This window comes from Vitis riparia, chromosome 6 (genome assembly GCF_004353265.1).
Source record: "Vitis riparia cultivar Riparia Gloire de Montpellier isolate 1030 chromosome 6, EGFV_Vit.rip_1.0, whole genome shotgun sequence".
In the NCBI taxonomy this organism is placed as follows: Eukaryota; Viridiplantae; Streptophyta; class Magnoliopsida; order Vitales; family Vitaceae; genus Vitis; species Vitis riparia.
In genome coordinates, this window is record NC_048436.1 from 15,469,581 (window position 1) to 15,487,472 (window position 17,892).

The following is a 17,892-nucleotide window of genomic DNA, read 5'->3' on the forward strand; positions in this document are numbered from 1 at the left end:
AAGTACTCCCAAAACAATATAACCTGAGTGCCATTTTCTTATACCTTGATTTTTTTTTTCCCTTATACTTTTATTACCTATACCAATCACATTTTTTTTAAACAAAATAAAAATAAAAATATTTCATTTATAAATAAATTAATTTTATAAAATTCTTTTAAGATAGAAATTATTAACAAATTTCTTACATGAGGAAATAAATTGGTTGAATAAAATATTATCTTCACAAATTTATATTATTATAAAAAATTGATATTTATTGTAAAATTATAAAGTGAAAGGAGAAGAAAATAAGAAAGAGAAATTAGAATGTAGGAAGAGAATTGAATACACGGGAAAACTCTATATGAAATTCATTAGGAGTATCTCCTTTTTATAGGGAGTTACACAAGATATTTATGGATGATCGTCTATAAGTTACCATAATGGTATAAAATCTCATATTTTATAACACTCCCCCGGATGATCATAAAAATATGTCTCATTAAAACCTTATTTTCTTAATATATAGAAAATTAATATTCTTATTTTCTTCTCTTTCCACTTTATAATTTTACAATAATATTAATATTTTTTTTCTCATTTGTTTTCTGAAAGTATTTTTTAATTAAATTATCTTCTTAATATATAGAAAGAATATATTTTTAATTAAATGTGTTTGTTCAAAATGGAAAAGGGTAAAAATGATAAAGGAAATAATAAAAATAGAAGAAAACCAGTTTCTTCCCTAAATTAGATTTTATATATTTTCCTAAATAATATATGTACTATATTTTAATATCCACAATTGATCCTTTCCTCCCGCCGCCACCTGTAACCGTCTCAGCCTGCCAGACCGCTGATAGCGAAGCTGACTCGCCTCCGAGTCAAAAATCCCTACAAATCTCACCACCATCATGGGTGATGCATGAGCAGGAACCTCTAGCCTCTAGGAACGAGTGAACGACCATGGCCTGGTTCAGAAATCTCGTCCAATTATCATCTCTGAAATCTTCACTCCGATCCAGAAGCGCCACAACCCCATTTCCAAACACCCAATTCGTCTCCATCTTGCAGTTTAGTTCTCAGCCAAATTCGGAGCCCACCCGCCATGTGCCGAGCTCTGGGCTCGGACCCACCTCGTCGAAAGAGAAGCCGAGGGTGGTGGTGTTGGGGTCTGGGTGGGCTGGGTGCAGGGCCATGAAGGGCTTGGACACCAACATCTATGATGTGGTGTGCGTGTCGCCAAGGAACCACATGGTCTTCACTCCTCTCTTGGCTTCTACTTGTGTTGGGACTCTTGAGTTCCGGTCCGTGGCTGAACCCATTGCGCGGATCCAGCCGGTGATTTCAAGGGAAACTGGGTCTTACTTCTTTCTTGCTAATTGTAATCGGGTTGATCCCGATAACCATGTGGTATGCTGGTTGAGCTTTTGCTAGTTGGGCTTTTGATTTTGTGTTTTGGGTGGAGCATTGATTGGAAAGCATTGGGGTTATTTGTTGAATACAATTGAAGGGAAATGTGTGTGAATCCGTGATTGATTCCTATTTTTGCATTCCATATTGTGATTTACTATATAATGCATTTTTAGCTTAATGATTTATAAGTATTTTTAGAAAATTTTGGGGTTATGTGAAGATCTGATAATGATTCTCTGGGTCAAATCTGATAGAGAGAACACCTCTTGGAGTGGTTCATATTTGTAACTTTTATTCCAACTTCCAGTTCTCAGATTCAGTTGTCATACATTTTAGGATGCCATGCTGATTTTGAGTGTAAAGGCTTAATTGGTATTGGGTATTGATGAAGGTACACTGCCAGACTCTAACTAATGGAGCAAATGTCCCGGAGCCATGGGACTTTGAGATCTCATATGATAAGTTGATTATTGCTTCGGGTTCAATGCCCTTAACATTTGGAATTCATGGTGTGGAAGAACATGCCTTTTTTCTTCGTGAAGTCCATCATGCTCAGGAAATTAGGAGGAAGCTGCTCCTAAACTTGATGCTGTCTGATGTGCCTGGTATGCTACTGATAACAAGGCATTTATGGGTGTGAACCAATTAATATGCTATGAGGCATGAGCTCTCTGTGAACTTGATCTTTGGGTTTGTTGATGGGGCAGGAATTTCGGAAGCAGAGAAGCAGAGGCTCCTACACTGTGTTGTTGTGGGAGGTGGTCCAACAGGAGTTGAGTTCAGTGGTGAACTTAGTGATTTTATCACGAGGGACGTTCATCAAAGATATGCCCATGTGAAAAATTACATCCATGTTACTTTGATTGAGGTTTGTTTCCAAAAACCCAGACTCTGGCTTTATTGTTTTCAACTTTCTGACTCAGTGATTGTCTTTCACTAGATTCACTATGCTCCTTGGATGGCAAAAGTTTGAAACAAATACTTATATCGGATTTGCAAAAAGTCTAGTGGAAATGTTTAATTAATTAAGTTCTCTTATCTTTACAGGCAAACGAGATATTGTCTTCCTTTGATGATCGCCTTCGGCACTATGCTACTAGGCAGTTGACTAAGGTGAGTGTCAAGATACTCCGTCAATACAAAGAATTTTAATGTATTTTTGTATTAAAAGATATAGCTTATTTGGAAACTACATGGAAGATATGTTCATCTAATCAAAGATATAGCTTAGCGTTTTTGTTAGTTGCTGCTTGCATGCTGTTCCACAATTACCATGTTTGAAACAAAAACTTCTCTTTCTTGATTTGAATTATTTATAGGATTTTTGATTGACTTTTTTGTGGAACTTGTTTTAGTTCTTTATGGAAGTGTTTATGATGAAATATTATAGCTTCTTTATTTATTTACCAGGCTCCATTGATTCTTTCTGATTTATCTTAATTTTCTTTTTAGTTTTGGATTTTCCATTTTTCATTTTGATGGTTTCTCTCAGTCAGGAGTTCGTCTTGTTCGTGGGACTGTTAAAGATGTTAAAGTTGACAAAATAATTCTAAATAATGGCACGGAGGTTCCATATGGGCTGTTGGTATGGTCTACAGGTGTTGGTCCCTCATCTTTTGTGAAGTCTATGGAGGTCCCAAAATCCCCTGGTGGAAGGTAACTCCCTTATTCTCTGTTTCCCCTCAAAGCACATTTTTTCCTCAGTTTTCATCCATACATCCAAGAAGCCGGTTTTTTCTATGGGTAAAATCTCTTTGAGTTTAGGTTTCCTATGTGCTCTTCTACTGCCACCTCTCCATCTTGAGTTTCTCAGTATAGTTTTCTTTTGGTATTCCATCTAATTTGTTACTGTTCTCCTGTATTGCATTTCCTCCTTAACTTTTGACCATCTTGTTCCTAGACTCCTCTGTCCTTTACAAATATGTACTTGTGTTTTACCATTTTTTTTAATCTTCATCCAATGATTACCATTTGTTCACAGGATTGGCATTGATGAGTGGCTACGCGTTCCTTCTGCACAGGACATTTTTGCAATAGGTGACTGCAGTGGGTTCCTTGAAAGTACTGGCAAACCAGTTCTTCCAGCTCTGGCACAGGTAAGTAGCAAGCAAATTCTGCTTTTTTGGGTTTTCTATGTGTTGAACAAATTTGCATTCTCAAGCAAGGGTTTGCAGGTGCAAGTTGCCACCTGACCCTGTACACACACACATGCTCTACTGTTGTTTCTTCTCTCAATTAATTCATGCCATTGTTGCTATTGTGTATAATCTAATTCCCCTTTGTGTACCCTTTTTCACAATTCAAAAAATTTGGAAGTACATGAATTGGATATTACATACTTCTTGAAAGAAGTCACATTGCAAGAGAGGAAAAAATTCTTCTTTACTCTGCGATAAGGGCAAAAGAATTCTTCTGACTATGAGAAATCTGAAATATAATTCATGGAACTATTGTTGATTTGGCTGGATCTTTTTTTTTTTTTTAATTTTTTTTTATGGCAATAATGTGAAAATTTTCTATTTATAGTAATTCCATAATTTTTAGTCTACCTCTCTGGAATATTTGAAACAGGTTGCAGAGAGGCAAGGGAAGTATCTAGCAGAACAATTGAACAGGATTGGCAAAGCTGGTGGAGGGTATGCAAACAGAGCAAGAGACATGGAATTTGGAGAGCCCTTTGTTTATAAGCATTTGGGAAGCATGGCATCCCTTGGCAGATACAAGGCTCTCGTGGACCTTAGGCAGGGCAAGGTTGAAATTCGGACTCCTTCAAAGCAATTTTTTCTTGAACTGTCATTAACAATTAAATCAGGTGCTTACTGATGGAGATTCTTCCACAGGAGGGCAAAGGTTTATCTCTGGCAGGATTTACAAGTTGGATTATTTGGCGATCAGCATATCTCACGCGCGTTTTAAGCTGGAGGAACCGGTTATATGTTGCAATCAACTGGGCAACAACTTTTGTGTTTGGTCGTGATATAAGCCGAATATAGAGTTCTAGGAAGGTACCCTTTTGTGCTTAAGACTCCAACCCAAATGTGGTTTTCCTTCTCTTCTTTCCCACCTCTTCGAAAATGGCTGTTACAATAAATGTAATTTGGCTCCCCCTAATTCAGATTTCCATCATGGCTTCCAGGAATCAGTTTTTTTGGCTCAATTAGCAGTGAAGCAATGTTTCCTGATGATGTTAGAGGCACAGCTCAGCATGCTTCCATGCTTTTCTTCCGGCTCCATCAAGCAGAGCAGAGAAGAACAGAACATATTTGAATAATGAAGGTTGCTGAGTACAAAAGATATGTATTTATTGGTTTTTTTATTTTTTCTCCCTCAATTTTTTCCCCCAAGTACCCATGGTCTTTTTCTGCCTATTATTGACTGGGGTTATATTCTTAGGTATTGGTTAGTCTTAAGCACATCAATTGTGATACATTTGAACCATTTCATTTTAATAGTATATCTGATCTTCTTGAATTAAAGCAATGATGATAGTTGTTGTGAAGCATGTACCTGTGTTCTTGTTTTGAATTTAGTACGAGGGATAAGTTCATAAGATTTCTGTGTGAGATGGTGTCATGGGTTTCTTCCTCACATTGTTTTGGAGTATGGTATCTCATGATTTTCTGCAGTTTCAAATGAACAAACAGGATGAAATTTAACTCTGAACATGCTTGTTTCTAAAAACTGTTTTTAAGTTATAAAAAAGAAAAAGAAAAAAACAGTTTTTTTAGCTTTAAGAGCTTTAGAACAAACAGGACTTAATATGCATACAAGGAGCTTTAAGAGCTTTCAAGCATGATGAGAGCTACAACAAATGAAAATGGAGCAATGCTAGCATGAGAGATGAAAAATGAATATCATGGAGAGATATGTAGAGCAAGTAAAAACGAGGAAGAAGATTGGATTTCATAGCTCAAAGTTCAATATTGACATGATTTTTGATGTACTTCCCAAGGTTAATTTTGAGCAAATTATATATCATTTCAAAGATCGAAAAGTTAGAAAGAGTCAAAAGTCTAACGTTTTAAACAATATGCAAATCGAAGTTGAAATGAAAAAGTTATGATCATTTGAAAACAACTTGGTAGAATTAAAAAGTCATTTTCGAATTTGAAATGGTGATTTTGAAAATTTAACTTATGATTTCAATTCCATCTCGAAATTCCCATAATTTCAAGATCACCCACTATCACTTTGAGTTTTTACTTTCATCACCTCGAGAATTATGTCTTAGGCACTCCATTAGCCCTAAGAGGGCCCCATATTACTAGAAATCAAGATTTCAGTATTCTTTTGTTATTTTTAGGTAATTATTTAGGAAATAAGTGGCTAATAAGAACATGTTACATGCTAGTTTTTTTATATTTCCTATAAAAACTCCAATTTTAACTCCTAAAATAAAAATCTTCGATTAATTCTTTACTTGAAACCTAAAATTGGAGTTTTTATAGGAAATATAAAAAAACTAGTATGTAACATGTTCCTATTGCCCACTTATTTCCTAAATAATTACCTAAAAATAACAAAAGAATACTGAAATCTTGATTTCTAGTAATGTGAGGCCCTCTTAAGACTAATGGAGTGCCTAAGACATAATTCTCGAGGTGATGAAAGTAAAAACTCAAAGTGATAGTGGATGATCTTGAAATTATGGTAATTTCGAGATGGATTTGAAATCATAAGTTAAAATTTCAAAATCATCATTTCAAATTCGAAAATGACTTTTTAATTCTACCAAGTTGTCTTCAAATGATTATAACTTCTTCATTTCAACTTCGATTTGCATATTGTTTAAAACGTTGAACTTTTGACTCTTTCTAACTTTTCGATCTTTGAAATGATATATAATTTGCTCAAAATTAACCTTGGGAAGTATGTCAAAAATCATGTCAATATTGAACTTTGAGCTATGGCATCCAATCTTCTTCCTCGTTTTTACTTGTTCTACATATCTCTCCATGATATTCATTTTTCATCTCTCAAGCATTGCTCCATTTTCATTTGTTGTAGCTCTCATCATGCTTGAAAGCTCTTAAAGCTCCTTGTTTAGGATAAATTTATTATTTAGATTAGATTTTATAGGTTTATATTAAAGTTTTTTATTTAAAAATAAAAGATAAAAAGTATATTCTTTAAAAAGACTTAATTAATGTTAGACTCAGCCGCCGATGCTGCCGGTCGTCTCCAGGAAAGATAAGGACTCCGGACGTGGCGGAAAGAGAGGCGTACGGGAGCGGCGAAGCTGAACACTGAGAGGACAGAGTGTGGGATCCACCACGGTTACTAAATGCTGCCACGTTTGCAATTGACTTTTGCGCACATCGACTTGTAGACTTGTAGTTAGGTCCAGGAACGGAGAAAATCCATGTCCGACCCGGATTTGAGAGTGGGATCTGGCGGGTCTGCACTGGGTCAATGTTTGACTGTTTCTTCTTCTCCTCCTCCTCCTAGGTGGGCTTCAACTGTTGAACACCATTGCGTATATAAGCCGGCAACGAGGTGAGGATCGGCACGGTTTTTACTGCAGAATCTTACATACATGCCTTGTCTTGGCCGGATTCTTCCTTTTCTCGCCGTGAAATGACGGCGCCGGCGTTGGAATCCATTCTTCGCTCCTTATCGGAACTCTGCCTTTCCGACGATAACTTCGCTTGGGAGAACCCTAGGCGCTTCTCTGCCTACGCCAATCGCCTCCAGCTTGTTCTGAACCAGTTCCTGCGATCGTCGTCGCCGGAGGCTTTGTCCCCGTCCGTACAAACTACCTTGAGAGGGGTTTCTGGTGATCTGTCGAAGGCGGTTGAGGCGGTGTCAGTGTATAGGAACAGAAGCAAAATCTTCGTCCTCATCAACTGTCAGTCTCTGTGCGCGTCCCTTCAGGAGCACACCGTAGCAATCGGAGGATGGTTGGCTCTGCTGGAGTCGACTCTGCCGGAGGGTTCAGATCTTCGCAAGAAGGTCGCCGATCTCTCCCAGGATATGAAACAAGCGCAGTTCAGAGTAAGCTCTTCTCAAAATCTCTATCATTCCTTGTGTATCCTGTTGGAATTTAAATATGTGCTATATGTAGATTTTTGTTTAATTCTTCATAGTGAATTAGGTTTCGGACAACGAAGAGAGAGTGCACTGTACACTGCAGAAGGAGGGACAAGGCAGGCCGACCAGCAAAGCAGTGCAAAGTGCCATTGTCATGGATTTAGCTCGAGCTCTCGGGATCGAGGCAGATGATCATGCAAAGTTGTCGGAGCAGGTCAAGCTCCTGAAGACGGACTTGGCGAGCTCGAATCCACTTGCAGAAAGGCGGGTTTTGATGTCCCTGGAGAGAATTATGGATAACTGGACTGTTCATCCAGCCACTTCAGAGTGGAACTTGGATTTTGATTTTGAAGAGGATGCCCAAATGTCGCCCTTTAAGAATTTTCTATGCCCATTGACAAAGGAAGTGATGAAGGATCCGGTGGTGTTGGAATCATCTCAGAATTATGAGCGGACTGCAATTGAGTACTGGTTCCGACGATGTATAGAGGATGGTCGGGATCCAACTTGTCCTGTTACGGGGCAGGTGCTCAAGTCTACGGAGATGAAACCAAACATCGGATTGGCTGGCGCAATTGAAGAGTGGGTTAGTAGGAATATTGAAATTCAACTTAAGTCAGCAGTGCAGTGTCTTTCTGAGAATCAACCCCCAGTGGATTCTGTTGAATGGGTTTTGGATGTCATTTATAAGATATCAGAAGAGCACCCATCTAATAGATACAGAGTGAGACATGCAGGTGTTGTTCTTCTTATGGTTAAAGTTCTTAGAAACTGTTCGAAGAGCATGGGAACACATATGAGAGGCAAAGCTCTTATGACTTTGCTTAGCATGGCCAAGGATGAAGAAAGCAAAGTGAGTTTCATTAAATCTCTCCTTGGATAGATGTCCAAAGTTCTAACAATTAGCTTCTTCAGTTATTTGTTGTTATGTGGTTTCAAATGACACTTTTATAAGATAGACAGCACTAGTTTTAAATGGGCTGCATTACTAGAAAATTTGATGTAGGGGTATTTTGTTGTTCTAGGGAAAGATTTTAGATAACATAAAGGACATTGAGGTTTCTGTTGAAAATTTGGGAAATGTTTGAAAGATATAACAAGACACCAATTTTGTTGCAAAAACTACAATCTTTAAGGACTAAAGTTACTAGATGAAAGGCAAAGAATGCAAATAAAAAAACTGAGCTTCTTTCCGAATATATTTTGATGTGACTTCAAAATGTGAAAAATAAAATAGTAGAGGTTGGATTTGTCCCTGTATCTTGGAAACCTTGTTTATAAGTCTGTCTACTTTTTGATAAATTAACTTCAATGTCATAAGGTGGCTTGACTCCCTTTTTGGTAATAAACAACTTCGTTTCTTAGTGTTTGCAATTTGAATCTTTGAAAGTTAATCATCTAACAGCTTTAGGACATTCTAAGCAGTTATAGAGGATGATCTACAAATTACAACAAACTTTATGAGCTGATATATCATTACAATTGATCCCAAGGATTTATTTATTCCTTTGAACTCACTTCATCTCTAACTATAGCCAAAAGATTTCATTTTGGTGAATTTTTTAGCTGGAAAACTACATACCTTTTTGACGATGCATCTAAATAAGTGCTCTCTCCGCAAATCTTATCTGATTGTTTGATATCATACTGTTTGACATTCTGATGAAGTGTGTCATATGTTGTTAGAACATAATGCTTGGAGAGGGTATCACTAGATTGGCAATACATAGTCTTATTGGGAGTTCGGAGAAAGAGAAAGAGTATGCTGTGAAGTTATTGCTAGAGTTCTCGAGGGATGAAGCTTACTGCACAAAAATTGCATCAGAAAAAGGGGCACTAGTTCTTCTTTCGAGCATGGCAGGAAATCTGGAGCATCCTGCCTTATCTAATCTAGCTGAAGAGGTGCTAAAACAGATGGAGAGGGTGGAGGATAATGTTCAGCATTTGGCAGCAGCTGGAAGATTTGAACCCTTACTTAGCCGGTTATGTGAAGGTATGTTTTATGCTGTATCTGACCGTGTATTAGGTGTAATATTAAATAGGAGTGATGCTACACTCTCCAACAGTTTTCTGACTCTTCTTTTCCTAGTGATATGAACTATTGTGTTTCCTTACTTCCTAGACAAAATGGTGAGCATTCAGTCATTAATTACCAACGCCTTATTTTCACATCCCTTGGAAGGGAGTTTAGATCAGTTGGAAGATAATTATTTTGTGTTAAGTGATTGGTAGTTGTTCTTAATATCTTAGTCACTTGTGATTCCACCCAACCATTTGAATTTTGGACCCTAAGAGCTATTTATCATAGCTCTTTACATGTGGGTAGTCATGCTACTGCATAAGCTGGTTGTATGTCTTGTGCTTGTCTTCCATTTTTCTTTTTTCTTTTTTCTTTTTTTCTTTTAATGGTAAGTGGACTGATGAAAAAAGTTCTTGAAGAGACTACACAATTGTGAGCAAAAATTAGAAGCAATTTTTTTCTGTGAGAATTAGTTAACCATCCTTGAAGCTAAAACACTTTACTGGGGTTATTATTGGATATTTCTATTATCTCTCGGTTATCAACTTAATAATTGCAGCAAAAACATATTTTTTTTTTATAGAAAAAAACCTTGATCCCATAATCTATGTTATGAAGAGTACTAAAGGAGAAATCTCATCCTCAGGGATTTTATTATTTCTTAGCTGAAGTTAAAACTTCCTCATTATGGTCCTCTTGGAATGGACAAACACCTTGCTAGATTTGGGAATCTTGTCAATGATTGATTTCCTAGATAGTCTTTGTTGTGGGTAGCGGTGGTTTTCTGGCTGTCTTGGCTGTTTCATGTTTGTTTTTCTTTCTTTGTTTTTTTTTTAGTATACTTCCTGTATGCATAGGCTGTGCACCCTTTCTTTGGTGCTCTTTTAATAGATTTGCTTTCCTATCAGGGAAAAGAAAGACATCAAATTTAAGAACACTTAAATAGAAGATAAATAATGCCTAACCCAGAAGATACACAATGAAGTCTGTAAATAATAGAAACTCATTGTTTTAGTTGTTATTGATGTTTGCCTAGTTGTTAATGCTTTAGAGAGGGTCCAACATTATTGAAAGTGACCTCTCAGAAAAGAATCACATTTGAATGAGAAGGAAACACACAAACTTTATAGAGATCCATCTTACTTCTGTTGGCTATTTATTTTTATTGGGTTCTGTCAATCTTGACATTAATTAGAATTGGGTTATTTCTGAAAACAGGTACCGATGATGTTAAAATAGAGATGGCTCGTATTATGGGGGGGATGACCCTGACAAATAGCAGTAAGGAACAAATTGCGAGGAAATGTGCTAAAACCCTTGTTCAACTGTTATCTAAGCCAAAAGGAAGAGCTCCAAGCTTGCAAGCATTGTGTAATTTGTCAGTCTTGGATGACAATGCAACCATTCTTGTTGATTCTGCTGTGATTCCAGCTCTTACAGATATTCTTTTCGAAAATCAGGATGATTCAGAGCTGAAGGAATTAGCTACATCAATAATTGCAAACATAGTACAGCATCCAGGGCACTGGGAATATTCATCTATTGACAACAAAGGACATTCAATGCAGTCAGAGACAACTGTGTTCCGTCTTTTGGGGCTTCTAGCTCATGTTTCCCCTCAATGTCAAGTATCTGTTCTCCGGATCCTTTATGGAATTTCATCTTCACCCCAGGCTTCAGGTGTTTCCTCACTCACTAGTTTCTGAATGCTTATTTCTTTTTTTTATTATCCCTGTCATATGCCTTCATGCATGGGAATGCTGGAGCCAACATTTGTTTTTTATGGTGGATTCTTCATGATGTTGAATTTTGTACACACATTTACCAAAGTCATGGTGTCATGGTGTCCACACTGTTTTCTTTTCTCAGCTCCAATTGCTTAAATGGAGAATGAGATCATGAACAGAAATGTCTTCATGAGTTCTCAACCTCTTGGATATGGGCATGATTTATTCCTACATATATAGTTGGGATTAACTGCTTCTTTTTGCATAAAACAAATACCTATACAACAAAGATTGATGGGTATCATTTTCTTCATCCCTTTTTTTTTTTGCAGAGTCAGTAGTTACCCATATAAAGTCTGGGGATGGCATCAAAACCATTATACCATTTCTAGAGCACCCAGAAGTTGAACATAGAATTTATGCTTTCAGGCTTACAAGGATACTCTCTGGAACGTTTGGCGAAGATTTAGCTAACGAACTGAAACCTGCTGACAAGCTTCCATTATTTAAAGACAAACTACTTGACAACCAATCCACAGATGGTGAAAGATCCGATGCTGCATGCATACTGGCTAACCTTCCTCTCTCAGAAGATGAAGTAAAAACAGTCCTAGGTTCTAGTTTTGTGGGATGGACAGTTGTTACTCTCAAAGATCGTCTCCGAAGCACCAATTGGAGAACTACTCGATCCTCCTCATGCTTGGAGGAAGGGCTTCTTGGCCTCCTACTCCACTTTACTCAGAGTCCTGATCCGCAAACTGTTAGTGTGGTCAAAGAGCATTCCCTCATGAATATTTTCCGTGAGCAGCTCAACTTCCCTTTAAAACCAAGAGTTAAACAGCTAGCTGCCCTTGGATTGAAAAACTTGTCAGAGTCTCAAAGGACACTAATTAGCACTGGGGACTTAGAAGTGCAACTTTCCCATGGCTTCTGCTCCTCCTTGGTGTTCATGTGTGGGAAGAGGCCTCCAGAACTGCCTGTGTGCGCCATACACAATGTTTCATGTGAAGAAGATAATCAGTTTTGCCTGCTTAGAAGCAATTGCATTAAACCCTTGGTAGATCTTCTAACAGATGAGGACACCAATGTTCAAATTGCTGCAGTGGAGGCACTTTCTACTCTCGTGATAGATACTTCCAACAACTTTAAGAGAGCTGTTGATGAGCTTGAACATCTGGGTGTGGTTGAAGCTGCTATTACTCTTTTTACAGAAGTTCGCCCTGGTATTCTTCAAGAGAGGTTACTTTGGATGATAGAGAGAATATTAAGAGTAGAGAGTGACAATAACCGGCACTCGCTAAATCAGTCTCTGGTCAGGGCCTTGGTAGAAGCCTTTAAGCACGGCAATGCCAATGCAAAGGGGTATGCCCAGGACGCTCTTACCAACCTAAAACAGTTATCAGGAGTCAGTGGAAAGAACTCGAGTCAATCTCGTCCTCGGCGGTAGTTACTGACACTAAAGGATTGCTTGTATTATACCATGTGTATGTTGTATTATTCATGTCAAAATCTCATGTTGTATATCAGTCACAGTTGCCTAGTTTTGCATTCATTATTACAAAAGAAGCAAGAGTATTGCTCGTTATGAAGCATAGAAACTGATGTCCTTTTTATTTCTTTTGTGAAACAAGGTTTTTGTTAAATGTTTTTGCTGTGATTCACTGAAAATTGGAGGCATTCAAATGAAGGAATATATTGAGGGCATTGTGTTCTTGGACATGACTAGTAATTATTTTAACACTTTGTGTTTGGCTACTGAGAAATAGGTTGGAAAACTTCCCTTTGCTGAATATTGTGGTGGGCAGCTCTTGGATTCTCCGATTCTTGTTCCCTACCATGAATGGTAGGTTCCTAATAACTTTTTAGATTTTTTCATTTTCAGGATCATTACCCCTGATGTTTGATTTATGTTCCATTCAAATTGTTCATGAATAATAGAGGAGAATCAAGCAGAGAAGTCGCCATCAGAACCATGGTCATGTTGAAGAAGATGAATGGCAGGGTCAGGTAAAATAGCTTGGTCTTATCATTGATTTTAACTTGTCTGCTCTTGGCAATATATGAATATGAGGTACCAAAATCAAATGTTCTAATTTTATACCCTTCTGTTTATCGTATTTAGCCACTGCGTGTTGGTCAATATTGGCCCCGAAATGAAATCAGGTTCAGGTTCAAGTCACCAGAAAATCACCGATTTTCATGGTTTTCTTGAGTTCTTTTTAATAATCTCAGATGTTTTGGCGATTTTATCACATTGATATCTAGCCACATATTCAGCCAAGGTTGGAAACGAATTGGGGGATGGAATCTTAGGCCGGTTTAATAATTGTTTTATTAAGGCAATCTTCTCTTCTAAAAAACATACGCATTTTCCAAAAACCTAGCAAATGAGTTTTTTAAAACTGGTTTCAAAATTTTGAAAATATTTTCCAAGCAAAAAAATAAAAATAAAAAAAATACACAAAATTTCTCAAAAGAGCAGCAGTGCCCCAACAAAGCTCTCTCTCATCACATGAGAATCTAGAAAAGGATTACACTTTGAAATCTCCCTTTGTTCTCCTCCCTCCACAATGAGGTATCTTCCCCATCTGCTTGCAAACTCACAGCATTAATAAGCCTAAAAAATTGACCCACCTCTTCTCTTCCTATCATTCTTCAACATTCTTGGAGGAGAGGGAAGATCTATCAACACTCTTGAAGTCTTGATAGGGGCTGATCTTTCCACCTTCAAGAAATGCTGCTTCTTCAAGGCCAATCTCCTTTTAAATCTTTCCTCGGCTAAAAACCCCACACAAACTAGGTTTACAACACCCACTTTGTAAAATTTTCCCACAATAGCCATTATCGAAAATTGACACGAACCACTCGTTTAGAAAGATATCTCTTATAACCATATTATCTATGGGCACCCTTGCAAATGGGGATAACGAGCCTACCCAAAAAACTATCCACTAAGTCGGGCTAGAATTAAAAGCCCAACTAGCCAAATGGCCCAACTAACTCAAAAGCCTAACAAGTAAAGTGAGAAATAGAACGTGGGAGAACAACCCACGAGGAGTAGTGGAGCCAATTAACACTTGAGGAGGTAACCGCTTGAAGTGGCCAAAAAGTGCTCCCGCGATCTTCACGCCTATCGGTAATTGAAAGGTATATGAATGCAATTAGCAAATCCAGGAGAAGGAAGAAAAAATAGCAGCACTAAAAATATTACCTTTTCTAGAAACCCCCAACTAACTTAATCATTGGAGGAAGTGATCCTGGGGTAAAATCAGGCGAGCCTTGTATGACAGGTATAAGAAAGCGTGCAACGAGAAGATGACTATTGCTCAAGAAATTCTTAGCTCTAACAAGTGGTGTCGTCTGTGGGAAGGTTCTACATTTAAGTAACATTTTTACTTTGAGCTGAAAGTAGACCCCCATTTTTGTTTGGAGTTGGAAGCTTCACAATGGGAGATAGTCAATCGTGGGATTCAATTAGTATGATAGCTCCTTGGAAGGCTGCAACATTGGAGATTATTCTTGAGGATTTCGAAAGACATCAAGCGGAGTAGGATAGAAGAAAAACTAGCTTTAGATTAGTGAGTGGAAAGTGACTCAGATCTCCAAGGAAGAGAGTGTCTAAGTAGATGCATTAACTGGATTAACAACTTCCTTAGTTGTGACACTAACAACTATTTTGCTGGTTTATTACCAAGATGACCCATCAATCCTAGAAAAAGAACAAGTGAATCAAGTTTATGATATCCATGGAAGTTGAATGGAACCGATCTTCAAGTATCTGGAAGCAGATAGCTACCAGAGGATGAACTCTAGACACATTGGATTAGGATTAAGTCCACATGATCGAGGGTCAATTATACAGAAGTCTTACAGTGGGTCATATTTAAGGTGTTTGGACCCAGAAGAAGCGAAGTATGTAATTTCAGAATTGTGCGAAGGGGTGTGCGAAAACCACTTGGGCGATCGGACATTTGCTCATCGAACATGCACACAAGGATGCTACTGGCCCACCATACATAAGGACTTCCAGGAGTTAGTGCGAACGTGTGACAGTTGTCAACAGTATGCACACATTCCTTGGATACCATCAAAGTTCGTCACTCTATTGGTTAGTCCTTTGCTTTTTGCCCAGTGGAGAATAGATATAATGGGTCATTTCCTAGTAGCCTCTTCCTAAAAGAAATTTTTGTTGATGACAACTGACCACTTTATAAAGTGGGTTGAAGCAGAGGCTTTCGCAACAATAAAAGATAAGGATGTAGCAAGGTTTTTATGGAAGAGCGTTATTTGTTGTTTTAGGATACCATAGACAATAATCTCAAATAATGGGCCATAGTTTGATAGCTCTAATTATAGAAAATTTTGTTATGAGTTGGAGATCAAGAACCTGTATTCCTCACCATGCTACCCACAGGCTAATGGGAAAAGGAAAGCAATGAATTAGTCCCTGTTTGATACACTAAAGAAAAGACTTCAATGAGCCAATGGCTACTGGGTGAAAGAGTTGCTCGAAGTATTGTGGGCACATCGAACCACATGACGACACCCAACTGGGGATACTTTTTTTTCCCTAGCTTATAGCATGGAAGTTGTCATCCTAATTGAAATAAGAACACCAACATTGTGAACAACCCAAAACCCAACAAGAAACCAAGATATCCAAGCTAGTTTGGATTGGGCTGATGAGTTAAGGGAGGCAGCTCTGATCCGAATGGAAACTTATTGTCATCAAGCAATGACATATTACAACAAGCGGGCAAAACCGCGGCAACTGCAAGTCAGGGACTTAGTCTTGAGGAAAATGTTTGAGAATATGACAGATCTTGGGCTTGGCATTGCAAGCCGATTAGGAAGGTCTCTACCATGTAATAAAAATAAAACATGGAGGAGCCTACCACCTAGAAAAAATAACTGAGGAACATTTACCTCGTCCATAGAATATTTCAAACCTAAAAAGATATTTTTCTTGAATAAAAATCCTATGATTAAGTAAAGAGTGTAAACATGTTAGCAAAATACATTACATGACAGATTCAATATTATAAAAAAAAAAAGCCAAACAAAGTAGGGGCAAAAGAAGTAGGGCACAAAAACCTATTGTAAAGGAAAGATCATGCAAACATTTAAAAAAAAAAAAACCAAAGAAGAAGAAGAAAAAAGACAGTAAAACCCACCAAATGTCAAAGAACCAGTGTAACTATTAAGTTTTTACCAAAAAAAAAAAAAAACTATGACTTCAATTCATTCTTCTAGGTCATCAATGTGTGTAATGGGATTCAAGCTGGCCAATAGGGGTTTTAATTCTTCAGTCCTCTCAAGGACGTTCTCTTGACCACCTATCGGTTCAATAATGGAAGACACATTGCCAATGTGACATAGAGGAGAAACCTCATCCAAGTAAGGGGCGATATCTTCTCGCAAAGAAGCATCCGACGGGGCTAACACCCCAGTAGGGTTGGCTTCGTCTTCGTCTGTAATAGTCGACCTCACTCTCTTGTCGGCCTTGCCAGTACCCAACGGTGAGGTTTCAATGGCAGAACCTTCATCTTCGGTGACAAAGTCCTCGTTAGTATCAAAGTCTTCAATGATAGCATGCATTTGCTTGAAACACCGGTATGCGCACCAATACATTTTCTCTACCTGCTCGGTGTACTTGGCAGTTAACTTTGCATGTTGAGCTTTCAGCGTGGACTAGGACTAGTTAATTTGAAGATGGAGTCATTCTATCTCTTCTATCTTCATTTTTTTTATCCTTTTTCAAGTCCCCGTACTTGGTCTGAAGAGTTTGGATTGAGGCCTAAAGGACTTTATTAGAGTTCCCAAGTTCAGCAATACGCAACTTAGCTGAAGCCAACTCCATTTCAAGGTTTTCCTACTTGGCCATGGACTCAACAACGTACTGTCTAAGTTTATTGACAACCTCCAACTTCTTATTGGTGGATTAAAACTAGCGTTTTAAGTCTCTAACAACAGCAACCCATCTGGTATATAAATATGATAGTGTTAAATGTATTGAAGAATTTTAAGGAAGGGTATCAAAAGCGTGCTCAGTTTGCCGTATTACCATTTCGATAATTTGATCTTCATCTAGTCCTCAAATAGTAGCTACCATTTGCACAACTCAAGCAGGAGCCCCGATGGGAACATTTGCAATAAAGTTCAAGTTTGGCCAACTAGGAACCTCCACGGTGATCTGCTCAGTAGTCCATATATGCTAAAAGAGGATCAACAGTGGTAAATGAGGAATATTGGTTTTGGATTTCCCCTACCTCCTCAGTTGAAATGGGACCAATCTTGTGAAAGTGCAGATTCTTCATTTGACGCAGGTCAAGAACAATAATATTGCCGTGAGGGGCCATTTGTGGAGTAGTATCCGATAAAGCACTTTGTGTAGTCGACGTTTTTTAAAGTGTGCTAGAAGTTGGTTGGGTGGTCTTAGACGGGACGATCTTTAGTTTAGTTTTTTTTTTCTCTCTCTAACCCAACAAAATATGTCAGTGGCCTCACCTTCTGTGTCGTCCATGTCCTTTGCAATCAAAGGAGCTAACTCGTTATGTTCAATAGAATCACTGTTCGGTACCAGTAGTGGTGTAATGCCCTAAACCCAATTTAGGGGTAAAATTGTAATTTGAAAATTATTAATTAATTAAAGTAATTTAATAAGGGTAAAAAAGTCTTTTCATATTTAAAACCCTAGATATAAATTAGATTTTTCCT

General features: G+C 37.9%; 2 protein-coding genes across 3 annotated transcripts; both read left to right on the forward strand.

Annotated features, from left to right (window-relative positions):
* Positions 1–797: 797 nt before the first annotated feature.
* Positions 798–4,878, forward strand: LOC117915854 (internal alternative NAD(P)H-ubiquinone oxidoreductase A1, mitochondrial). The gene is made up of 9 exons (XM_034831584.1): positions 798–1,395; positions 1,790–2,003; positions 2,106–2,266; positions 2,446–2,511; positions 2,891–3,054; positions 3,380–3,494; positions 3,970–4,149; positions 4,239–4,403; positions 4,535–4,878. Exons 1-8 carry the CDS (start codon positions 949–951, stop codon positions 4,389–4,391), a joined length of 1,500 nt encoding a protein of 499 aa, XP_034687475.1. The 5' UTR covers positions 798–948; the 3' UTR covers positions 4,392–4,403; positions 4,535–4,878.
* A 1,694-nt stretch (positions 4,879–6,572) lies between these two features.
* Positions 6,573–12,892, forward strand: LOC117915853 (U-box domain-containing protein 44-like). Of its 2 annotated transcripts, none has more exons than XM_034831582.1 (5): positions 6,573–7,392; positions 7,493–8,281; positions 9,115–9,421; positions 10,667–11,128; positions 11,508–12,892. In XM_034831582.1, exons 1-5 carry the CDS (start codon positions 6,976–6,978, stop codon positions 12,620–12,622), a joined length of 3,090 nt encoding a protein of 1,029 aa, XP_034687473.1. In that variant the 5' UTR covers positions 6,573–6,975; the 3' UTR covers positions 12,623–12,892. The 2 variants fall into 2 exon arrangements, with proteins under 2 accessions (XP_034687473.1, XP_034687474.1); XM_034831583.1 differs by having other exon boundaries at positions 7,308–7,392; positions 7,485–8,281.
* The last annotated feature ends 5,000 nt before the right edge of the window (positions 12,893–17,892 follow it).

Bases quoted from the DNA above. Each gene is read 5' to 3' on its own strand.
- LOC117915854 (XM_034831584.1), top strand. From the start codon at position 949: ATGGCCTGGTTCAGAAATCTCGTCCAATTATCATCTCTGAAATCTTCA. The intron at 2,512-2,890 runs GTGAGTGTCAAG...GGTTTCTCTCAG, and splicing joins CTACTAGGCAGTTGACTAAG to TCAGGAGTTCGTCTTGTTCG. The intron at 3,055-3,379 runs GTAACTCCCTTA...ATTTGTTCACAG, and splicing joins CCAAAATCCCCTGGTGGAAG to GATTGGCATTGATGAGTGGC.
- LOC117915853 (XM_034831582.1), top strand. From the start codon at position 6,976: ATGACGGCGCCGGCGTTGGAATCCATTCTTCGCTCCTTATCGGAACTC. The intron at 7,393-7,492 runs GTAAGCTCTTCT...ATAGTGAATTAG, and splicing joins TGAAACAAGCGCAGTTCAGA to GTTTCGGACAACGAAGAGAG. The intron at 11,129-11,507 runs GTGTTTCCTCAC...TTTTTTTTGCAG, and splicing joins ATCTTCACCCCAGGCTTCAG to AGTCAGTAGTTACCCATATA.